Genomic DNA, 25,657 nt, shown 5'->3' with positions numbered 1-25,657 from the left:
GTATATGGGGCCGGCGCCTCACCGACTGAGCCACAGGCACCGCCCCACATTGATTTTTATACACGCCATTTACTGAGTGCTTGCCCTGTGCCAGGCATTGCATCCAATGTCTTTACTTAGGTTATATAATTTGATCCTTTCTGAATACTAGGAATAAATATTGTTCTTACCATTTTACACATGAGGAAACAGAAACTCAGAAGGAGTCAAGGTGTTACTCGAGGTTCTTCAGCTCACAGGTGACAGCGCCCAGCTCTCCTTTCAGGGCCGACCCTAAACCCCACTTTTCTTACCCTTGACTTACCCTTAAGAAGATCTGAGGATTGTTTAGATGTTATTGATGCTCCGAGGACAGGTAGACAGGAAACCCAAGTGGAGCGGTGGCGTTCACCAAGTTCTAATTTAGTGTGGAACACCAGAGACGCAGCCCTCTGGCAAAGGTCAGGATTTTTACTGAATTATCTCTTGTGAAGTTACTTGAAAATTTAGGACATAACTTGATCAGTACATTTATATATCAAACAATAATATTATTAAGGGTAGGATAGTAATATGCTATATTGAGCCTAATTCTAATTATGAAGAATGTAAGCCAGGGCTCCGTGCCCATAGCTCAGTGAGTAGGGCACGAGCCACATAACACTGAAGCAGGCGGGTTTGAACCCAGCCCGGGCCTGCTAAACAACAATGACAACTGCAACCAAAAATAGCCGGGTGTTGTGGTGGTCGCCTATAGTCCCAGCTACTTGGGAGGCTGAGGCAAGAGAATCGCTTAAGCCCAACAGTTTGAGGTTGCTGTGAGCCGTGATGCCACAGCAGTCTACCAAGGGCAACATAGTGACACTCTGTCTCAAAAAAAAAATGTAAGGGGCGGCGCCTGTGGCTCAGTCGGTAGGGCTCCAGCCCCATATACCAAGGGTGGCGGGTTCAAACCCAGCCCCGGCCAAACTGCAACCAAAAATAAAAATAGCTGGGCGTTGTGGCGGGCGCCTGTAGTCCCAGCTGCTCGGGAGGCTGAGGCAAGAGGATTGCTTAAGCCCAGGAGTTGGAGGTTGCTGGGAGCTGTGTGAGGCCATGGCACTCTACCAAGGGCCATAAAGTGAGACTCTGTCTCTACAAAAAAAAAAAAAAAAAAAGAATGTAAGCCAGAAATCAATACTTGTCTATTAAGCAGGATCAGTGGACATGTGATACAAAACATGGTAAAAAGGATTTGGAGATGAAGGGTGAAAAGATTATAAAAAAGGTCTTTCTCAGACTAGATGAACTTGTTTCCTGGCTGTGGTAAAGGATGTTGCACGGTCCTGCAGGAACTTGAGAGGGCAGTCACCCAACTGCCGTCCCTGATCCACAGAAGATCATGGCCCACGGACTATGTTCCAGAAGGCTAAATGTTAACATAAATTTCTCCCAATAATCCTAGTTTTTACAAGTTTACATAAGAAGTTTCAACCATATACAAAAGTAGGAAGTGCTGAGAAACCCCATGTGCCCCCGTCACCGGCCTGAACACTGTCTCCATTGTGCTGTGGTCGGTGTTAGTCTCTCCTGTCTTCTCAACACACGCACACACACACACAGGCACACACACACATGCAAACACACGCACACACGCACACACACAGGCACACACACATGCAAACACACACACACACACCTACATACAGGCACACACACCTGCAAACACATGCACACACGCATGCACACACACACCTACATACAGGCACACACACATGCAAACACACGCACACACACACCTACATACAGGCACGCACACACACACACGCAAACACATGCACACGCACACACGCATGCACACACACACCCTTTTTTTGGCTAAAGTATTTTAAAGCCAATCCCTCAACACTTCAATAAGTATTTCAAAAATAACAAAAATAGTTTTTACATAACCATAATGTTATTGTATTTTCAAAAATTAATAATAAATCTTTAATACTGGGCGGTGCCTGTGGCTCAGTGGGTAAGGCGCCGGCCCCATATACCGAAGGTGGTAGGCTCAAACCCAGCCCCGGCCAAATTGCAACAAAAAAATAGCCGGGTGTCATGGCGGGCGCCTGTAATCCCAGCTACTCGGGAAGGCTGAGGCAAGAGAATCACCTAAGCCCAAGGATTTGGAGGTTGCTGTGAGCTGTGACACGACAGCACTCTACCGAGGGTTAATAAGTGAGACTGTCTCAAAAAAAAAAAAAATCTTTAATTCTTACTATCCACTCATATTCAAATTTCTTTAATTGCAAAACCAAAAAAGTCTTAGTTTGTTTGTTCAAATAAGGATCCTAATGTGGCCCACTGGGCCGGTGAGGTGGCTCACGTCTATAATCTTAGCCTCTGGGAGGCCGAGGTGAATAGATTGGAGACCAGCCTGAGCAAGAGTGAGACCCTGTCTCTACTAAAAATAGAACAACTGAAGCAAGAGGATCTCTTCAGCCTGAGAGTTTGAGGTTGCTTTAATGGAGACAGGGTCTTACTTGTCACTCAGGCTGGAGTGCAGTGGCCTGATCATAGCTCGCTGCAGCCTCCAACTACTGAGATCTAGTGATCCTCTTGCCTCAGCCTCCTAAGGGGCAGAACTATAGGCACATGCCACCATGCCCAGCTAATTTTTCTTATATTTTTAAGAGATCAGTCTCTCTGTATTGCCCAGGCTGGTCTAAAACTCCAGGCCTCAAGTGATCCTCTCCTCTCAGCCTCCTGAGTCACTAGGATTACGGGAGTGAGTCACTGCATCCAACCCTGTCAAGGACTTTTAAGTCCCTTAGACCAGCATCCCTGCAGCCCCATGTACACATTTTTATGCATTTGGCTTTTGAAAAACTAAGTCAGTTTTGTTATAGAGGATCCAATCAGGAGGGAAGATGAAATATGGTTTAGTTTTGTAAGATAGTGACTCAGCACTTATCAGGTTAACCTTTTTGGGGACCTTCCTTAGGTCATGGTGGGAACAAAATGTCATGATCCTTCTGTTGGGAGGCTAAGCCGTAGGTGGAGCAGATGGAGTGGGATCGATACTGAGTCTGTACCAGACCCAGGGTATCTGTGTAGCTGGGTTCTGACACTGTAGAAAATCATCATCTCAGACAATGACAGATGTCAGACTACTGGGGTGAAGTGACAAGTGTGTTGAACCAGAGGAGTATTTGTAAAAATGTTCTCTTGGTTCTCAAGAATAAATCATCAGTGCATCACAGATGGTTTCAATAAATCTCGCCAAATGAAAAGTAAAAGAGAACTAGTTATACCCGAAAGTTAGAGTGGAAACTTTCAGGAGTCTTCAAATTACGGCCCGCGGGCGACATAAGGCGGTGTGATTGTATTTGTTCCCGTTTTGTTTTTTTACTTCAAAATAAGATATGTGCAGTGTGCATAGGAATTTGTTCATAGTTTTTTTTTTTTTTTTTTAACTATAGTCCAGTCCTCCAACGGTCTGAGGGACAGTGACCTGGTCCCCTGTTTAAAAAGTTTGAGGACCTCTGAGAAATTGAATTTTCTATAAGCCGTACTTTGGTTCTCATTAGCATCTTCTAATATTAAGAAATTTAGTCAGGGGCAGCGCCTGTGGCTCAGTGAGTAGGGTGCCGGCCCCATATGCCGAGGGTGGCGGGTTCAAACCCAACCTCGGCCAAACTGCAACAAAAAAATAGCCGGGCGTTGTGGCAGGCACCTGTAGTCCCAGCTGCTTGGGAGGCTGAGGCAAGAGAATCGCTTAGGCTCAGGAGCTGGAGGTTGCTGTGAGCTGTGTGACGCCACGGCACTCTACCGAGGGCCATAAAGTGAGACACTGTCTCTACAAAAAAAAAAAAAAAATTAAAAAAGAAATTTAGTCAGAATTTGATGTTCGTTAAATTCATTATATGTCTACTTTGTAAAAAACATTATGCTCAGCACTCTTAAGAGATTAGTGTGGGAGAAAGTAAAAATAATTAAAACACAGACACGGTGTGGTGGGGTGGGAGGAAAGAGGAGAAGGTGGTGGTGAGTGAAGCAGAGCCTAGCAGTTCAGTCACTGGTGATGAGGAGAAGAAAATATAACATACCCTGTGACATGACGGTATTGTAAAAAAAAAAAAAAATGCTGAAGTGAAATTACAGACAGGCAGGAGGGCGAAGGGAAGAGAGCATAATCCCCAATTGTGGGTGAGGAGGAGAAATTTCAAGGATGAGATGGCATTTGAACTTAGCCTTGAAAGATGAGAGAGGGTCTTGTGGTGGGAACGAAGGAAAAGGGACTTCCAGTTGAGGGCTGGCACACTCCAGGGAACTGGAGAATGTGATGGGAGATGAAACTGAAAAGGTCAGTGTAGGGCTGGATTATCGGAGCTCAAAGGTACGTTATAATAACTCTGTATTTTAATGATCTGTCCCATAGGTTTTTTCTCTAGGCAAACAGCCTTTATTTTATACTCTCTTGGGTACTCCATCAATAAATGACAGTGTTTCTTTTCTTCACATGTCATAAAATATACCCCTCTTTACAACATCGCTAATAATACTGTACTTTCCCTATCTGCCAGTAGGCCAATTTTCAAATTCTTCTGATAAGAGAAGTTCCTAGCTCTATAAATTGGCATCCTTTATATTCTACAGAGATTCATGTCTATCTGAATATATTAGCACTTAATGTTATTATGAGTTATTCAGGGAATATTAAAATAGTATTTATAAATATTCAGCATAAACAGGAAAAAATTGAGCACACACCACTCTGGTTATCTACATTTATAAATTTGATATTGCCAGGTAGCCCATTTCCTAAAGTGTGAGAAAGATATTTTATTCTGGAATCTGCATTTCATGAAAATTCTATAATCTTATAAAGAATAGTACATTATTTTTACTATTCAACATTTTGCTAATAGATGGTGAGTAATAAAATCTCTTGAAATTTGATGTAAGGGTGGTTTGGTTTTGGTTTTCAAATGTTTGATTTTTCTTGTCTATTTAATATTATTGTCTCTGTTTTAAAAAAGATTTATTGGAATTTTTCTTATTTTCAGAATTTATATAAATATGAAAGATCACATTGGTCCTTTATGAATGCCATTTTTCCTCTATTCTCAAAGAACATTTTAGGAAAGCTCTTTTTCAAGAATTGAGACATTTAAAGTTTTTTTTTTTTTAGTGGACTTTGTACATAAAAACTAATACTGTGGATCAGCACCTGTAGCTCAGCGACTACAGCGCTGGCCGCATACACCCGGGCTGGCCAGTTTGAACCCAGCCTGGGCCTGCCAAACAACAATGACAACTACAAAAACAACAAAAATAGCCAGGCATTGTGGTGGGCACCTGTAGTCCCAGCTACTCTGGAGGCTGAGGCAAGAGAATCACTTAAGACCAAGCATTTGAGGTTGCTGTGATCTGTGATGCCACGGCACTCTACTGAGGGTGACATAGTGAGACTCCGTCTCAAAAAATAATAATAAAAATAAATAAGTGAAACTAATATATATATATATATATATATATTTTTGTAGAGACAGAGTCTCACTTTATGGCCCTTGGTAGAGTGCCGGGGCCTCACACGGCTCACAGCAACCTCCAACTCCTGGGCTTAAGCAATTCTCTTGCCTCAGCCTCCCGAGTAGCTGGGACTACAGGCGCCCGCCACAACACCCAGCTATTTTTTTGTTGCAGTGTGGCCGGGGCTGGGCTTGAACCCGCCACCCTCGGCATATGGGGCCAGCGCCCTACTCACTGAGCCACAGGCGCCGCCCTTGAGCTGAGTCTTGTTCACTGTCTTCAAATCTTAACACACACTGGACTATAACGCAGACCTGGATTTATTTAGCTGTTAAATTTGACCCTGAGAGATGGTTGTTGGATTTATTTAGATGTTAAATTTGACCTAAGAGGGCGGCCCCTGTGGCTCAAGGAGTAGGGTGCCAGTCCCATATGCCGGAGGTGGTGGGTTCAAACCTAGCCCCGGCCAAAAAAAGAAAATTTGACCTAAGAGATTAGATTAGCAGTGGAAGCAATCTGGTATGCCAGCCAAAGTTGATATTGTGTTTTTCCAGTTTAGCTTTTGCTGTGAGCTGTAATTCTACCTCGTGATTTCAGTGAGTCAGTCTCTCCACAGGTGTGTTTTTCCTGAAACTTATTTCAGGATATATTACACTACAAGGAGACAGCTCTACTTAGCTATCAGCCATCTCAAAGTTAATGTCACAACAAACTCTTAATTTCTTCGCTAATTTGTTCCTCTGCTGGTTCACTTATCGTGATAAATAGTAGCACCACCCACCTGCTCACTCAAGCCAAAAACACAGGATTCATTCTTCGATCCTCAGTTTCCAGATTTATTCCTCACCCTCCCACACAGTCTGCCCATGTTCTCTGTCCTGCTGCTGCCCCCAGGCCATGCCCTGTCCCCTCTCCTGGCCTCTGCCGTCCCTCCCCCTGTTCTCACAGCTCCCACTCCAGCCCCCAGCCCATCCTGTGCTGTTCTGCAGTATGTCCACACGCAGCCAGAGGGAGCTTTCTAAAGCATAAGTCAGGCCGTGCTGACTTCTTGATTTATTCCCGTAACAGTTAGGATGAAACCTGACTGTGCACCGTGGCCTGCACGGCTGTGTGTGACCAGGCTCCCGTCCCCTCCACTCTTGCACCATTTCACATCCCTCCCTCCTCCCTAGACGGCAGTCACACCGACCCCTCTGCTCACCAAGCTAGTTCTTGCCTTGGAGGCTTCGCCCTCTCCCCTGAAAAGGAAGTTAAGCAATCACTCAAAATACAAAGTTTCATGCCATTCTGTATTATTGCCTGTTTTATTGCAGTCTCAGGTTTCCCCAGCACTACTCAGTATATGAAATTATCTCTTCATTGCTGTCTCTTCCCTCCAGACACTCTCACTAAAATGTGAAGGCTGTGACCTTGCTGTGTTCACTGTTGTACCCTCAGCCTCTGGAATAGGGCCCAGCACACAGGGGCTCTTTGGAGGTATTGAATAAATGGTGTTTAAATGACTGGGGTGAATGGTGTCTGTGTCACTGTTAATAGTAGCGTTGCCCTGGTTCTTTTGGTACCATTACTATTACTTTGCTGATGATATAACAGAGGTCTCTGCTTCTCTTTTTTCTGTGCTTTAGATATGAAGCCCCACAGATTGCCTTGCGATGTGGGATTATGCTGAGAGAATGCATTCGACATGAACCACTGGCCAAAGTCATCCTCTTTTCTAATCAATTCAGAGATTTCTTTAAGTATGTGGAGATGTCAACATTTGATATTGCTTCAGATGCCTTTGCTACTTTTAAGGTAATTTCCCCCCCCCGAATTAGCTAGGTCATTTAGTTAAAGTTAGTCGGTCTCTGAAGAGGTAGTTTAATTTTAAAATTCAAAAAAATTTCAGTCCTTAAGCCTGAACACAGCCAACCAGATGTAACGTGGATTGTAAGAGTCATCCGTAAGTGGAATGCAGTCTCTGAGGCCAGTCTACCACACTGGGGGAAAATAACTCAAAATACTTGTTACCAGCACATATGGAATAAATTGCAATATGTAAGCTAAATGACAAAAGGAACAGACTACAGCGTGCTGTCATTTTTGTTAAAAGACAGAGTAAGGGTCCTGAGTCTCCACCTCAGGTGCACAGCACTGAATGCCCTGCCGGGTACATAGGAGATGGCGTTGGTGAGGACTGCAGGGGGCGGATCAGCAGTGAAGGGAGGTGGGGAATCACATCCTGGAGTATGATGGACATCACATTGTTTTACCAGTGTAATTTTTAAATTTCCACAGGGTGAAAGCAATATTAATAAATTATATTATAGTTTTTCATAATGTATATTTTTATCATCTATTATTTACTAGTTATCAGTTTATCTACTTTGTCACTACATAAGAAACAGTAAATTTCACATTGTTGTGTAACCAATTACTGGAACTTGTTTGTTTGTTTTTTGTTCCTTTTGAGACCGAGTCTCACTCTGTTGCCCTGAGTCGTAGCTGGGACTACAAGCACCAACCACAATGCCCAGCTAGTTTTCTACTTTTAGTAAAGACAGAGTCTTGCTCTTGCTCAGGCTGGTCTTGAACTCCTGAGCTCAAGCAGTCCACACCCCTTGGCCTTCCAGAGTGCTAGGATTACAGCCATGCGCTGCTGTGCCTGGCCTCCAGGACTTTTTTATCTTGTAAAACTCCCTTTCCCTTCCCTCCTTCCCTTACCCCCCAGTCTCTTCTCCACAGGGTCTCACCCAGGGCAGTGACATGTTCATAGCTCACAGCAACCTCAAATTCCTGCGCTCAAGTGAACCTCCTCCCTCAGCCCTCAGCCTCCTGAGTAGCTGGGAGCACAGGCATACACCAGCGCATCTGCCTAATTTTTTTATTTTTTGTAGAGACGAGCTCGCTTTGTTGCCCAGGCTGGTCTTAAATTTCTGGCTTCAAGCAGTCCTCTCACCGTGGCCTCGCAAAGCGCTGGAATTACAGGCATGAGCCACAGGGCCAAGCCTACATGTTCGTTTTTCAGTAACAACAAATTTTTATCTTTTGATGGCAAATACAGTTTTGGGAATATAAGCTATTTGACATTCAGGTTCATGTATAAAGTAGGTGATCAAGTTAGCTAGAACTGTTTTGGGACGAAGGGAATAATAATTATAACGATGAAAATAAAATTTACGATGATGAACATAAAGCCTGATTTTCATCAGGGGCTAGCAGATTAGCGCTGAAGGCCATTTTGGAGGAATTCCCAAAATATGATAAGTTGATGATATAACAGCAGCATTGAAAAAAGCAGGCTTTTAAGTCAAATATAAAGTAAATAAGATTCATTGAAATAAATATACATGTATATATTCAGAATCATTTCTCTAAGAGCATTTTAGCAATTTAATTATTCCATTTACAAAACTAAATTTGCTTTTTTTAAGGTATAAATATATATCCTTTGAAAAACAATTTTTACTTAATCGTAATCCATGTATAACTTTTTTCATATTGTCTTAAATATACATTTCAACAATATTGATATGATTCATATACTAATACTAATGTATGCTCTAATTTTATTACTTAATGGACAGAGTTTGAAAGTTGCTCATGATTTGGATGATAAGTAGTTCTTTTTGAATAGCTTTTCAGAAGTAGAAAATGGGTAAAGCATTGGTTGCCATGCTGAAAACCACTAATTATCTGCAGACTAGGAATTTACCCCGCCCCTGTTCTGGAAGGTGCCTTAAACCTGTTAAAGGGTATATGAGCTCACAGGGTGGCAGAAGGCGTGAGAGAGTGTCCGGAGCAGAAAGAGCAGAGAAAGGGCCAGAGAAGGGAGTGGAGCAGAAGGAAGGGGGGAACCTATGGAAGCCTGGCAGAGGGAAAGGGGTGAGCATGGTCCCCCTGAGGTGGCGTCTGAGGGCTGAGCAGTGACGGGGACTCGCTGTGATGGAGAAGATGGAGCACTGGTGTGTGGACTGTGCCCTGAATGGACCCGGTGGAGATGGAGGCAAGTCTGGGCAGCTGCTGGAGACACAACCTATAAAGAAAATGAAGACAGCCCTGGAGATAAAGTGAGCTGAGGAAAGTTGAATTGAGAACTCCTGTCAGGGAGAATGCTATCTGAGCATAATGGGAGTAGTTTGGAAGCCACTTGGGATGGGCTGTGGTAGATTCCCAGCAGCTGACTGTCATCGCCGTCCAGGAGGGTGAGCCCAGTTACTTGCAGCACTTTTGTGGTCCAAACTTTGGAGCGTGCGAGTTGGGACCAACTGCGAGCTGCTGAGACACCAGAGGGAAGGAGCTCACCTCCCCAGGCCTGCAGGAAACATGGGGCTTGTAGCATCAGGTTTGGAGGGAGGGCAGTCCCACCTGCTCAGGCGTCCCACCTGTCCCACCAGGTCCTCCCTGGGGAAAGGGGAGGAGAGGAAGAGCCTGTGTGAGAAGTGGGGGATGGACAAGAAGGGAAGGGAACCAAAGAGAAGGGAAGAAGGGGAATTAAGGACAGTGGGGTAGGAAGAAGACAGAGATGCTGAGTAAGGAGACAGGCCTGGAGAGAACAGCACAGTGAGGGGAGGAAGGGAAGAGTGAGCAGAGGCCCAGGAGAGCTGGCTGGCAGCGTGAGGGCTCAGGGCGCTGGGAGACCCCAGAGCCCTCAGTCTCACCCCAAGGAACAGAAGCCGTGTAGAGAACACAGATGAACACCCACCCAGGTGCAGGGGGAGCCCAGGCCTCAGTGGGAAGCATGGCGTTCCATGCAGAGGCCATCCCATTCCTTTTTAGCAAAATGTCTGTGTTTCAACAACTAAAGAAGGCGTTTTCCTATCATAGATACCGCAGTCCCATTTTTTTCTCCTTTTCTGTCATATGTCTCTTTGCTGTCATGGAAGCAAGTTCCTTTTTTAAAAAAACTGGATTAAGACTTAACATAATTACTAACAGAACAGATTCTAATGCAGGGGAAAGCCAATAACGAATATGTATTTTTGAAAAAGTCCCCAAAGATTTTTCAACGTTTCATAGAATCAAATGTATTCTCCATAAGAATTTCTTGCTGTCATTCAGCCCAACTTAATTCTCAACAATATTGAATCATAAAAGTAAATTATGATGTTTTAATTTGTACTTCAGCTTATTTTCCACTGAATTTAAGTCAAGTCCTTAAAAATCTAAATAACCATTAAAAGTTTTCTAGTATCCTGTCAGCATTGGAAATACCAATTTTGTATATTTTGCCCAAATGTAATGTAACAATGGCCGTAAATCTCTGGGAGGGTTTGGGGGCTTTTTGTTTTGTTTTTTAAGTAGCTTGTTTCAGAGGGTTTGGTTGGTTGGTTTGGTTGGTTTGTTGGTTTGGTTGGTTGGTTGGTTTGATTAGTTGGTTGGTTTGGTTGGATTGGTTGTACTTTGGCTTCGGCTTTTAGTTTTTCGACCTTTGATTCATCATTTTTGAGCTCATTGGTGGTTATTGCCCAGTTTAATCATTAATATTTTAACATTGTTAGTTTATCTTTTTGCCATGGTATTTGTCTTTTCCAGCAAAGATTGCTTATAACCAAAATCTCTTTAATTTCTCCCTCTAAATTCTCCAAAGCGTTTGAATGCCACCTGATTAGCTGTGTGTCACCACACAAATTAGTTAACCTTTGAGTTTTATTTTCCTCATCTGTGAAACTAAGAAAATAATCCTTTCTTTGCAGAATTGTTGTAAAGATTACAAATAACATTTGTAAAGTGCTCAGCACACCTCCCAACATAGAGAAAGTTCCCAATAAACAGCAACTATCTCTGTCACATATCCCCCGGTTAAATGTCTCTGTAACCCCACCTCAAGTTTCTCCCGAGTAGAATTCACCAAAAAATATATCAGATTTTTTTTTACATAATACTTATACTATGCAAAACTTAAACCTGTTAAAACAGATTAGTCAGGAGATAAGATGAAAGAATACCCTATTTTAGATAATGCTTTAAAATTTTAAAATTTGAACTTTATCTTCCTTTGTAGTTTTCTGCTTTTTTATTCTTGAGTAGGATACTAGATCGTTTTTTGTGGGGTTTCTTTTAACTTGGTTATACGATCTATAATAATGCAACGATTATATTTGTGTATTATGGCACATAGTGTAATTCCTCCAGCCCTGTATATACATTTTTTTATGCACATAAATTTGAGGGGGTGGATAGAGCCCACATCATTTTTATTAGCCATGTTCGTCCTATGCACGCAAGGAGAAGTCTACCCTGTCACGTTATTTTTTCATATTATTGGATTTTTAAGTTGTTTTGAGTTTCCCCCTGTGGAATTTGGAAGTTCTGACTCTTAACAGACGTCCCTCCCGGCCCCTCCTCCCTGGAGAGGCACTGACTTTGCTGACCTGTAAAGTGCTCTCTCAGTGCATGGTGGCAGGTGCTGGACCGCAGCTGTGAGCAAGCCTGGGGCTCCAAGGCTGACAGTATAGCAGGCGAAGACCTCCCAGAGGTTCAGCAATTCAGCGTCTGCTGATGCCCACAAAGAGAACTACTTCTACCCTAGGTCAATGCAGAAAGTCCCTGACTGTCCTTAGAGGAGGAGAGATGCTTAAAAACAAGTAATGTCCTCTTAGAAAAAGATTGCAGAGGGCGGTGCCTGTGGCTCAGCAGGTAGGGCGCCAGCCCCATATGCCGAGGGTGGCGGGTTTAAACCCAGCCCCCGGCCAAACTGCAACAAAAAAATAGCCAGGTGTTGTGGTGGGCGCCTGTCGTCCCAGCTACTCGGGAGGCTGAGGCAAGAGAATTGCCTCAGCCCAGGAGTTGGAGGTTGCTGTGAGCTGTGTGATGCCACGGCACTCTACCGAGGGTGATAGAGTGAGACTCTGTCTCTACAAAAAAAAAGAAAAAGAAAAAGATTGGAGACCCAGAGAATACTGTGAAAGTACCCGACTGTCTCAGGAGTCCCCTGGTGATTCCACTGAATCAAGACCTCGGACAGGCCAGGCCTGGACCCTGAAGTGGTTTTCCCATGTTAACATTCCAGTTCCAGAACAGCACTTAGTGTTCTGCTCCACTGGGAAAAAACACCCTGTTTCCACGGAAAGACCCAGTGACCAATCAGGCTGGATGATGATAGGTAGTAGGAAATTCAGAGCCTGTCTCATTGTTTTTGAACTTGAAAATTATAGTGTGCAATGCTTCAAATTTTTTTTTTTTTTAAACAAAGTCTCACTCTGTTACCCTGGGTAGAGTGCTGTCGCATCATAGTTCACAGCAACCTCACACCCTTGGGCTTAAGCAATTTTCTTGTCTCAGCCTCCTGAGCCTAGCCGGGCCTACAGGTGCCCACCACAACACCAGGCTAGTTTTCTGTTTTTAGTAGAGATGGGGGTCTTACTCTTGCTCAAGCTGGTCTCAAACTCCCAGAGTGCTAGGATTACAAGTATTAGCCACCGCACCAGCCATGTTTTACTTTTTTTAAAATTAAAGTGGAAATAAGTGGGTTTTATCATTGTTGCTGCCTGCCTTTTCTCTGTGAGGTTATGTTGTGTGCCTGCTATATCCTTCTGGGAAACTTTAATTAAATACGTATTAAAGTAAAAGAATTCGTTTTGGAAAACTTTAGAATTCTTCTTATGTTTTTAATTAAATCCTGTGTGGTACCTGGGTGGGGTATTTAGCCTCTAATCACATAAAAGGGATTCGGTGAGGCTTGTTTTCTTTCAAAGTTGGGGTGAATTAAGGATGTAATTTAGGTGTGAGCTGAAGACAGGTGTTCCTTCTTGCTTTCATTCAGTTTTGTGCAGGTTCGTATCTGCAGTAAGACAGGGCTACTCTATTCAACTTTGAAAGGAGGGCTTGTGCCTCTCAGCAGCTCATACGGCACCTCGCAGCCCATCAACCCCTGAGCAGGTGACACTGCTCTGACGCTCTAAGTGTCATTCCCGTGCTTCCCAGTGCCTGGAGCACCCCTCCGTTGTAACGAAAGGTTAAAATCATTGAAAAATCTATTAAATTAACTTGCGAGATAATGGTTTTAGACCATTCAGAGTTCTTTTAAAAATAATTATTAATGACATTTTTAAAACTTCATTGTAAATTTATTTGAATATTTATTATATCATAAATACAGTGCAGAGCTTATGACTTGAAGAAATATGCTATGAAAGCATCTCTTAGGCTCCATTTGTTTTGTCTTTAAATTATTTCTATCATGACTAACAATGATCCGAATTTACAACTCCAGGTTTAATGTCAGTTTTCTCGTTCTTGTTTTTCTGTGTCATGAAACACACTTGTACTTGACATCTTAAACTAATGTAGGGATAGAAATAATTTTGTGGTATAAATGAAAATTTCCTTTGGCAACTTTCATATGTTTATAAATCCTTAGAAGGAAAAGATAGATTTATAAAATTTATTTGCTATAATAAATTCACCTGGTTGTTCTTTTTCTAGGATTTACTAACCAGACATAAAGTGTTGGTAGCAGACTTCTTAGAACAAAATTATGACACTGTAAGTAGAAGTTATTTTGAAGACTTTCTTTCGTGCTCTTTCTCTCACATCTGTGGGCAATTGCCCCCACTTATCACCCACAAGAAAACTCAACCCTACTCAGCTGTACTCCTGATTTGTCTGTTTACCTGGAAATTGGGTCATTAGGAAACTTTATGGAAAATGGGGAATGGCAGAAGGTCGAGGCTTCTCCTTTTCACATCTCTTCCTTCTGTGCTCTACAGCGCCAGGAAGCCGCCAGCACCTGCTGGCTTTGGTGTTGAGTTAAGAGGACTGAGTTGTTCTTAAAAGGCAGTGGGTGACTGCAGATGGAAAAGCACCGGGCCTTACTAACATAAATCGTTTTGCCTGGTTAATAGCTATTTTACTTCCTAGTAGAAGTACTTAAAATACTTTTTCAAGGGTGGTGCCTGTGGCTCAGTGAGTAGGGCACCGGCCCCATGTACCAAGGTTGGCAGGTTCAAACCTGGCCCCGGCCAAACTGCAACCAAAAAAAAAAAAAAAAAAACTTCTTCAACTCCCTTCCCTAACGGTGAATCCAACTTCCCCTTTTGAGGTCTGGCTAAAATGTCACTCCTCTAGGAAGCTTTTCCTGATTCTGCCCTTCTCCAAACACACACTGTCTCTCACCCTCTCCCTCTCTGTCCCCTTTCCCTCCCACACCCCCTTCCCCATCCCCTCTCACTTTTCACGTTGCATTAGTACAGTGTGCCTTTGTCTTTCTGGCTGGCCCTCAAGCTCCCGGAGAGGCAGGAATCTTGTCTATAGACCATGGTCTTCAGAGCACAGAACAGACTTCAGAGTCTGCCTTCCCAGCAGTATGCAGTGCAGGTAGGAAGTTGGGCCCACAAAAGGCTCCTGGCTAGTGAAAGCCAGCAAATGGCAGTGATAACCCCTAAGAAGTCTCTGACGCGTTTGCACACTGGACAGCACTGCTGGGAAGACATGGACCACACCTGTCAGCGTGTGTCTTCACACATCCAAGCCATGGACATTACCCGCATCTCTTTATTCATAAAGAAAATATGTGTTATTTTTTTGTCCTTTGATTCATCATTAGCAATATAATCATAAAGTCACGTACCCACCCCTCCTACTTGGCTCTCTGAGGCCTGGCTGTTCTGCGCCCTCCTCATTTCTGGAAGGCTCTCTCTCGCCTCCTGTCCTGGCTGCACCTGCCCCTGTCTCTCCAGTTGTCTCTGTGTGGTACTCACTAGGCGGCAGGTGGTGGGTACTGAGCTCCCCAGCTATTGGCCCTCTGTGTTGAACCGAAGGCCTAGGCCCTTACTGAGGATGACTTTGGGGAACAAAAGGCCTGTGTGCCATTGTCCCCGGCTTCTGGTGAAGGAGGACGTGCTCCCCAGAGGCTAGGTGGGATTAGGTGGCCATGACACAGCAAAGGCCTCCTCAGTCCTCACCCGTTCACACAAGGAATTTGCTGGTCTGATTCTTTATAGATTGCCAAGTGAAGCCCTAAATGTATTTAATCTCCTCCAAATTGCTCCTGGGCCCATAGCTACCAGCAAGGCTACATAAATAGATTTCTTTAAAATGGTATAAAATGACTTATCTTGCAAATTTTTTCTTTTTTTTGGCTGGGGCCGGGTTTGAACCCACCACCTCTGGTATATGGGGTCCAGCACCCTACTCCTTGAGCCACAGGCACCACCCCTATCTTGCAACTTTTAATGGATGTTTTGTTCAAAATGTTTTATAGGGAGGACTCAAAATTACAACATTTTTCTACTCAATTTCTAATTTGCAGGACTAAATTATAGAGTAGAAAAAGATGTCTCTTACATCCCTTGACCTTCCTGTCCCCCAGTATGTTCACATGGGCAGGAGGATGGGGAATGGGTGCCACCTCCCTAAAGGCAGCAGTGATGGTGACCCCCGGGGAGATGCAGAGCACGGCAGCGGCAGGTGGGCTGGGCTGGAGGTTGGGGACTCACCCTGGAGAAGACAGCCAGCAGCCGGCTGCGAATGCTCCCCTGCAGTCACTCACTCTGGCTATTCTTTTTTTCATTAGATCTTTGAAGACTATGAGAAATTGCTTCAGTCTGAGAACTATGTGACTAAGAGACAATCTTTAAAGGTAATATTACCTTTCTTTAGAGTTCCCATAATTGACATCTTGTTAGCAAATGATCCATCTATTGGTGGCTGAGTAAATACAGAAAAATTAAAATGTTACCCTTTTTAGATAACTTGTGAAGTTTTATGTTATGACTGTACTTTGTAGCAAGATAACACAAGTGTCCTGCCTCAAATACTTTGGGGAGTGACAATATAATTAGTAAGTACATGACAGTACAATTTATAATATTTCTGCTAAGAGAGAAAACCAAACCTAACCTAATAAATAGAATCACAGTTCTCTCCTAGGGGATATTTTATGGAGATGAAAAGAACTTAAGAGTACAACACAGCTGAAAATTATCATTTGTAAGGAGGAACCAGTGAGGCTCCTGTAATTCTTTGTCAGTGTATCTTGAAATAGAATAGGCAGAAAGAGATTATTTTATATTCTTACATGTACTTCTGTTACTAGACTTGTAGGGGAGGCATATTTTGCAGAGAAAGGGGGGAGGAGACAGTCACATGGCAAGAAGATCATATGACATATGAAATCACAAAGATTAAATTTTCCCTTGAAGTCGTAACCACAATAGCTGATAAATTCACAGTATCTTTGAGTATGAAAACAACATTGTACTAGAAAAATGATATTGTTCTGGGTTGAAATGTTATGGGTCTTCTGTTTTATGGGAAGCATTTATCTCCCAGACTTGCAACACATTTTTTCCTAAAGAAATTTTTGTTACCATATTTCATTGCCAGGCCCGGTTCTCCAAGCACCCTAGTTAGTCAGTGTCTCCTTGGAGGTTGTTTTAAATACTTCTACCACTTAATAGGATGTGTTCAAATTATATTTTAACAGTAAAGATTCTGAAATATGAAACACGATCAGTCCCTAAGAATCAAAAGAATGTTTTTAGAAAGCAACTTAACAAATAGATATGGGAGAAGACCGCATGATTGAACATACAAAACTTGGCTTTTCTGAAAGCCACCAGTGTTAGGCTGGAACTGAATCTGGAAAGAGGGTAAAAGATGATGTAACCAGTAGGGAAGGAACAGAAGTAGCTTAGTTGGATGAATTATTGGGGAAGGGAGTGGGTGAGTTGGAACATTCCATTTAGTCAACAAACACACTCATGTTCCAGACGTGTGGTGATAGCCAGGGGCAGCTGGAGCTCACGTTCTGTTGAGGGAGACCCGACAATAGACAAATGAGCAAATACATACATAATTTTCATGTGGTTTTAAGTGCTGACAAGAAAACTTGAGCAGGGGGAAGGAGCAGAAAGCGACAGGGTACCTGTGCAAAGCAGCCACGTGTCTGTGAGGCCTCTCCTGTGAGTCCTCTTCGAGCACAGGCCTAAGTCTGTGAAAATTAAAATGACTCTGGATAAAAGCATGTAAGTGTGTGATATTTGGGATTCTGTCTCCTGTGAAAAATGCCCGTGGATGTGACACTGAGCCAACAGAGCGGGCCACATGTGTCTGTGAGTGGCCCGCCCTCCCTCTGGGTAGGGTCCCGGAAGAGGCCACTTGCCCAGGGAAGGTGGGATCTGCATCCTGCCCGGAAGGTCCCAGAAGAGGCCACTTGCCCATGGGCTGGAGCCGCATCCTGCCCTTCAGATCCCACTCGGCTATAAGACTGTTTTCATTAGAACAGAGCAATTTGTATGATATTCCAGCTTGCTGAGTATCACACATGCGTTATCTGTACATGTCTGAATGCTGGCATTTGTAGAACAAGGCATTTTGCTTCTAAATATCAGATATAATTTTAAGCTAAGGCAATACATTCAGTCTTATTTTCTACCATATTTTTGTCAATTTTTGTTGCCCGTGAGCTCTCAGTAGCCACAACCAGCTTTCTGTGGTGTTTGCGCCATCGCTGCACGTCAGTGGGGCGCCCCCGTTTCCAGCCAGTCACTCAACACTCACAGAAACCCCCAGGAGATCCATTAGAGGGAAGCCCCAGGTGGGCTACTGTCAGCGCAGGAGCTTGTAGTGACGAGACCAAGCTGTGCCTGGAACTGACCTCCAGGCAGAGGTGCTGCTGACCTCAGTGCTGTGTTCCCCCACCTGCGGACAGGTCGCTAAGGGCAGATAAAGAAAAGGCGTACCTCACTGCCAGAGCTGCATACCTCAAGAGTAGAATATTTTGTTTGTGAAGGGCTCCACAAAGACAGCCAAAATGAGGGGACCGAGCCCACGTTACAAGAAAAATTAGCACTGGAAGGAAGGTCACAGGTCAGCATATGGGGTCTGACAGTTAAGTTTGCAAACTGATCCCAGAAAACATGCTACACACCTAACTGCTGAACATCCCTGGGTCACCTCCAAAGTGGCCCCCTGGGAAGCTACGCACGGACACCAGCACCTACTCCACCCCTGAAACCAGTTATGGAACTCTTTTTCTGAAACGGTCATCAAAGCTGTCGTCATTTTACCCTTGATGTTCTGAATGTCATCAACATGTCCTCCTTCAATATTTCCTTTATCTTTGGATAAAGAAAAAAGTCATTGAGTCATTGGCCAGATCAGGTGGGCAGGGAGGGTGTTCCAATAGAGTTATTTATTTGTTTACTGTCTAAAAACTCCCTCACAGACAGTGCTGTATGAACTGGTGCCTTGTTGTGATGTAAGCACCATGAGTTGTTGCTGAAAAGTTCAGGTCATTTTCATCTTTTTCATGCAGTGAAACAACACTTCCAAATAGCAAACTTGGTTAACTGTTCAGTTGGTACAAATTCATAATGAACAATCCCTCTGATGTCAAATTTTGACTCTCAGTTTGGACTGACGGAAATTTTTTGGTTGTGGAGAATTGGCTGACTTTCATTGTGCACTTTGACACTTTCTGTCAGGGCCATGTTGATGCACCCTGGTTCCATCACCAGCGATGATGTGGCCAAAACCATCCTCCTTCCATAAGAGGTCTTGGCAAAGGAGCTCTTTGTCCTTTGCTTTTGCTCATCAGTGAGCTCTTGGGGGGCTATTTTTGCACACCGCTTTCTCATGCCATGATTTTCAGTTAAAATTTTCTTAAATGTTTCTCTATCAATGTTTGGTTGGTCTGCTGTGCTTCTCAACTGATAATATTGACACACAATTTGATAAATTTTTGCAAGGTTTTTGTCAGTTCTGCTTGTTACTGACTGCCCAGACCTTTGTTCATCAATGATGCTTTCTCTTCCCTCAGAAAAACATTTTTTTTAAATAGAGTCTCACTTTGTCACCCTTAGTAGGGTGCTGTGGTGTCACAGCTCACAGCAACCACAAACTCTTGTGCTCAAGCTGTTCTCTTGCCTCAGCCTCCCAGGTAGCTGGGACTACAGGCACCTGCCACAATGCCTGGTTACTTTTTAATTTAATTTAATTTTATTTTATTGACGGGGTCTTGCTCTTGCTCAGGCTGGTCTTGAACTTGTGAGCTCCTGCAATCCACCTGCCTCAGCCTCTCAGAGTGCTAGAATTACAGGTATCTACAGATCCCAGCCTCAGAAAAAAAACATTTAATCCATTTGTACACTGATGTTTTCTTCGTGGCATTATCCCCATAAACTTGGACTAACATGTCCCTAATTTCACTTCCACTCTTGTCAAGTTCAACAAGAAATTCAATGTTTGTTTGCTCTAATTCAAGCTCCGACATTCTTGTGATGGCACATGAAAACACCCAACAGTAATGAACAGCACTTAGCAATACATGCCCCAGGTCAACACACACATCTGTGAGACGCTGATATACCAAGGTTCTGAAGCCTTACCAAGCTGTCTGTACAGCGGGGCCAACCTAAGTGCACGGAGGCAAGTTTGAGAAATTGTCAGACCTCTTGTAGGAAATTTCTCATGAATTTTCCAAGTCCTTCCTCTTTTCCTTTTCTTTTTTTTAGACAGTCTCACTATGTTGCCCTCAGTAGAGTGCTGTGCTGTCACAGCTCACAGCAACCTCTAACTCTCAGGCTTAAGCAATTCTCTTGCCTCAGCCTCCCAAGTAGCTTGGACTACAGGCACCGCCACAACGCCCGGCTATTTTTTGGTTGTAGCTGTCGTTGTTGTTTGGCAGGCCCTGGCCAGATTCGAACCCGCCAGCCTTGGTGTTTGTGGCTGTCAACGTAACCACTGTGCTATGGACGCTGAGTCCTCTTCTCCTCTTTTCCGTGGGAGTCTGTCAGATACTGGCCCAAAGTAGAGAGGTTTGTATGAACTTAGGTGACTAAACCAAATTAGAAGGAAGAAAGCTGAAGGGAATAGTCTTCAGAATTTCTCCTTGTACCATTTTCAACCAGCGATGAGAAGTTGAGGACAAACATCTCCCTCCATCTCTCTCCCTGCTCTTTCTTCCTTACTAGCCTGTCACCACCCCCACCCACCCTCTGCCTGCACTGTCTGCTCAGGGCTCAGGGTGGCTTCAGCCTCACTTGTCCAGCCCCCCAGTGACAGTTGTGAAGTGGTCACATCAGGGCCAGGGTTCTGGTGAGAACTAGTGACATTTGTTAACTAAATCAAACTAAGTTCTATAAATATTCCTAGTTACTATCTCCAGAATTCATTACCTCCTCCAGAGTTCACTCTTCGGACGGGAGTCATCTATTCTAAATGAATAAACAGGACTAGGGTGTGTGTAGGACTTACTCCTCCTGGGATGCGTTTGCATTTGAAAATGGAAGTCTGTCATTCCAGTGACCTTGATGGTACAGTGTCTAATGCAAATTTGAGGAGGAGCAAAGGGGAGTGAGAAGGACTCCTTCCTCCCTGCCGTGCCGCCTCCCAGCCCCTCACCTGTGGTTCTCCTGCTGCAGACGTCAGGGCTTTCCCCAGTGATGTGGGCAAAGAGCAGACCACATTTTTATCTGGTGCAGGAGCTCTCCTTTAAACTCCCCTTTCAGACTTGTTTCCTGTCCATTTGCAGACACTCCAGTCTACTCGTGAGGCATCGTCCTGTCCTGGGTGCCTAAAATCCCTTATATTTAGGTGGCTCACAAATATTTTATATACAACATTGTACAGCCAAGCAGTGGTTGGACAGCGAAAAAAACACCTGACAAAAGACACATAAATTAGTATCCCTAAGACCACAGAAAGTGTCGAAATGGCTACTGAAGAGTTGGCTGTTTAAATGGTGGCTTATAGGCAGATGTATTGCTAAAATGGTCTTGTGTCATTCTGTTCAAGTAAGCAAAATGGTAGATGGTTGTGAAATGGGTTCATATATAAACATTGAGTTCATTAAATTTTGTTTGTTTGTTTTGGTAGAAAACTGTTCTTCTGTGGAGCTTCACTGATGCAATTTTGCTTTTTTCTTTTGGGAATTAGATCTGTGGTAGCAAATCTAATTTTGTGTTTTGACACAACCACATGTATATATATACGGATTCTTTAATTTTTTTCATAGGTGTTTTATAATTGTAGGAAACAAGAGAGGGTAGATTATCATCATAGTAAGCAAGTTTGTAAGTAATAAACGGTCTTAAGTCCTAGGGTATTTTCTGATTCCAAAGCAATTGCTACCTGCTGCTGTTTGTTAATCATGTTCTGAATTTTCTGGAACCATCTCAGGGTGCTTAGGTCCTGGTGTCAGTAAAAAATAATTAACAGAGAAATTCCTTTCCTTCACGTGACAGAGCTTAGGAAGTTATTTCTTATCTTTTCCAGAGACCTGGCATTTAATTACCAACAAGAAGGATTATAATTGAAAAGAAGTTTGGTGGAATTTTTGGGTTTTGTTTTTTTTTTGGGGGGGGGAGGCTTTGGTCAATTCCATTAAAATGCTAAGTTTTTAAAAAAACTTATTTCCACTTGATACGTAGTTTCACTGTACTATGAGGCATATAAAGTAAAACATATGATTTTTCCCATTTACTTGGTATTGCTTTATAGTGTTTTATATTATTATGGAATACAGTATTTTGTCATTATCAATATTCATTTAAAAAGACTTAACATTTAATGGTTTAAGATTCAGTATCGTTAAGTGATTTAACGCAGTTGTTTCACAGAAGCGTTGAAATCGTATTAGCTGAGGATAGTGTGTGTCCGTATCTCCAGATAATAAAGATTGAAGTGACTTAATCTGAATTTAACTTATAAATGTAATTTCCAACAAATGTTTATTGAAAGTGTGTGTAAATTTGAAGGGTAAATTTTTTTTAATGAAGTTTCCCTTTTGCTCAGACCTTTTTAACAGATGTATGTATAGTAATATACGTGTACCCATATGGCACCTGACTTTCTCTTTAGACCTTAAGGAAGTCTCTTGTCAACTTTACAACTCAAAAGGGTTTTGTTTTGTTTTGAGTTTCCAGAAGCCATACCTTTCTCTAAGTTGTAACTATTTGCTTGTCAGAGATAAGAGAAGTTTTATTATACTAGCGAGATAAAGGCAATTACCTCAGACAAACAGCTGCCTCAGTTGTCTGGTGATGAATTTGGGGTGAACTATGAAAGAATGAAGGGAAATGGTGCTGTCAAGTCCTCTCTGGGGGACAGGTCACTCCATCTAGAGGACCCGTGTGTGCACTAGCTTATAGCTACTTGGCTGTATAAAGCAGGCATAATTTTATCTGTCACTTGTAATCTCTTTTTTCACAGATTATCTACCATATTGTACTCTGGATTTGCTTATCCAGTAACAAAATTGCCTTCTTTCTTTCTTTTTAGACAATCTCAAGCTTTCGCCCTCAGCAGAGTGCCATGGCATCACAGCCCACAGCAACCTCCAACTCCTGGGCTTAAGAGATTCTCTTGCCTCAGCCTCCCAAGTAGCTGGGACTACAGGCGCCCGCCACAATGCCCGGCTATGTTTTGGTTGTAGTTGTCGTTGTTTGGCGGGCCCAGGTTGGATTTGAACCCACCAGCTCCAGTGTATGTGGCTGGCGCCCTAGATGTTGAGCTAAAGGCACTGAGCCAAAAACTGCCTTATTTCCTCTGCATTTTGTGGAGAGGACTCTGTGTTGGTAGGACTTTTATTTCCCCAACAATATCCACACACACCACACAGTTAGGTTGGAAGGGGATTTGGAAGGGGCCCCATGGAGCCTGCACTCAGTGTAGCTCACAGATAACCCCGTACTTCAAGGCAAAGCAAATTCAACTGGAGAAAAGAGGAAGGACTTTCCTAAACACAACATAATGAGCTAGTTCTGAAAGGATGGGTACAGTTTGGACAGGCCGAGATGAGGCGAAAATACTTCTCAAAAATTTGGAGCAAGGAAGAGTGAAGCTGCAGAGGCAGAAGAATGAGACTGAGGCGCTCTGGGGGGTCGAGATGGGTGGGTCTCCTGAGCTCAGGAGTTCAAGACCAGTCTGAGCAAGAGTGAGACCCTGTCTCTACCAGAAATAGGGAAACTGGGCTTGGCGCCCTTGGCTCAACTGGCTAAGACAGCAGCCATACACACCTGAGCTGGCGGGTTCGAATTAAGCCCAGGCCCGCCAAGCAACAATGACGGCTGCAACAACAAAAATAGCCGGGCGTTGTGGCGGGCACCTGTAGTCCCAGCTACTTGAGAGGCGGAGGCAGAAGAATCACTTGAGCCCAGGAGCTGGAGGTTGCTGTGAGCTGTGATGACACTGCACTCTACCCAGGGTGACAGCTTGAGGCTCTGTCTCAAAAAAAAAAAAGGAAAACTGAAGCAAGAGGATTGCTTGAGCCAAGGGTGTAGATTGCTGTGAGCTATGGTGTCACAGCACTCTACCCAGAGTGACAGCATGAGACTCTGTCTCAAAAAAAAAAAAAAAAATGAGACTGAGGGAGAGGCAGGGAGGGGGCACAGAAGGGCTCTGAATGCATCTTACGCTGTTCCTTTTTTCCCAAAATCCATGGGACTCTAGGGATTTGTTTGTTTGTTCATTTATTTTCTAAGTGGAACTAGTAACATGTAACACATTTTTCAAGAGATGACTTTAGCACAAGGCAGAGAACAGGTTGGATCTTCATGCTGCTGCGGTAGTCCAGCTGTAAGTACTGAGGTTTAATGACATTGGCTATAAAAATGGAATGGACGTTAAGTTGTGGACATCCTATCTGTTAAATAGTTAAAAGAATCATTATAGGCAAGGTGGTCATTTACTCATAGCCAGACACACACTCAGATCAGGGAGCCTGTTGTGGGGTCAGCAGCCTCCATTCGACTCCTCCCAGCCAGGACCTCTGCGACCTAGGATGGTGTGTTACTGTCCCAGGGACTCCAGGGGAAAGCCCAAGACACAGGACAATTGAAAACCAAGTGTATCTTCTACTTAAAGTCATCTTCGGGTACATTTCAGCTGCCTAGTTGGTGAAGCTTTAGGAATTGCTACTGTTACTGTGAGAACAGAAGTTTCAGAGACAGAGCAAAAATTCATCGAGCCGGGCGGCACCTATGGCTCAAAGGAGTAGGGCGCTGACCCCATATGCCGGAGGTGGTGGGTTCAAACCCGGCCCCAACCAAAAAAAAAACAAAACTGCAAAAAAATGCACTGAGCCATGTGCTTGAGGGTCCTCAGCGGTTTTCACTATTTTTATTTTGTCTTAACGTAATGCTGCATTTTGGGAACTATTTGTCACCAGAAAATGTTTTGCTTTACTTTCTTATAAAAACTTAACGGCACTTACTAAACTTTATGGATTCAGGACCAGTAATTTTTTTCCTGGCTTTATATCAGCTTTTCAAATAAAAATCAGAGAAAAGTTAAGAGTCACTTAACAAAAACTGTCTTTACAATGAACTGCAGGAGTGTACTTACTTGGGTGAGAGAAGTGTAACTGTGTTCCTGTCCTACCTGAGCGTCCATGGAACATCACATCAGTGGGAAGCAAGATAATTATATTAAATGCAGAAAATAAACTTTTTTCTGGCTAGCTCTAGGTGAATTAGCTCTAGGTGACTGACTAAAAACCACAATAAGCCCTGACATCAGCAAACCTGTCTGGAAAGCTTAAGGTAACTTCACAACTACTGTATTTATGCCTGTCTTAAGATGCACGTAAGGGCTCTCCTTTTTTTTCCATGATACTGTTTTTACTCACGTTTGCATTTTGTTTTCCAATAGAAGTGAGATATGTTTTGAATAAGGCGACTCTGAGCCTGTACCTTTGATTCTGTGTTTTCTCGCAGCTGCTGGGTGAACTGATCCTGGACCGCCACAACTTTGCCGTCATGACCAAGTATATCAGCAAACCGGAGAACCTGAAGCTGATGATGAACCTCCTTCGGGACAAGAGTCCCAACATCCAGTTTGAAGCCTTTCATGTTTTTAAGGTAAAGTACAAGCTATGGAATAACATTATAGATGTTTTTTCCAGCTTCAAATGGAAGACTCTGCTTTTTATTCTGTTTTATGCTTTAAAAAAAAATGAAATTAGGCAGTGCTGTTTTGCATGATTTAGATGAAATTTTAGTTTAGTTTAGTTTTGTTTGAGACAGAGCCTCACTTTGTTGCCCTGCGTAGAGTGCTGTGGCATCACAGCTCACAGCAACCTCAAACTCCTGGGTTCAAGTGATCCTCCTGCCTTAGCCTCCCAAGTAGCTGGGACTACAGGTGCCCACCACAACACATGGCTATTTTTAGAGATGGAGTCTCACTCTCACTCAGGCTGGTCTCAAACTCCTGAACTCAAGCAAGCCACTTGCCTCGGCCTCCCAGAGTGCTG

The 25,657-nt window shown here is 43.4% G+C and overlaps 1 protein-coding gene across 3 annotated transcripts in view; it reads left to right on the top strand.

Moving 5' to 3' along the window:
* Positions 1–25,657, top strand: part of CAB39L (calcium binding protein 39 like) — a 124,220-nt gene that overhangs the window by 86,126 nt on the left and 12,437 nt on the right. For all 3 annotated transcript variants that reach the window (XM_053563752.1, XM_053563751.1, XM_053563753.1), the window contains exons 5-8: positions 7,107–7,275; positions 13,888–13,947; positions 15,977–16,042; positions 25,122–25,265. In XM_053563752.1, the coding sequence (XP_053419727.1) occupies positions 7,107–7,275; positions 13,888–13,947; positions 15,977–16,042; positions 25,122–25,265 (439 nt within the window). The remainder of the gene's footprint in view (positions 1–7,106; positions 7,276–13,887; positions 13,948–15,976; positions 16,043–25,121; positions 25,266–25,657) is intronic.

The sequence above is a fragment of the Nycticebus coucang genome, chromosome 15 (genome assembly GCF_027406575.1).
Source record: "Nycticebus coucang isolate mNycCou1 chromosome 15, mNycCou1.pri, whole genome shotgun sequence".
Taxonomy (NCBI): Eukaryota; Metazoa; Chordata; class Mammalia; order Primates; family Lorisidae; genus Nycticebus; species Nycticebus coucang.
The sequence above is the reverse complement of the archived record's forward strand: the minus strand, read 5'-3'. Positions and strand labels throughout refer to the sequence as shown.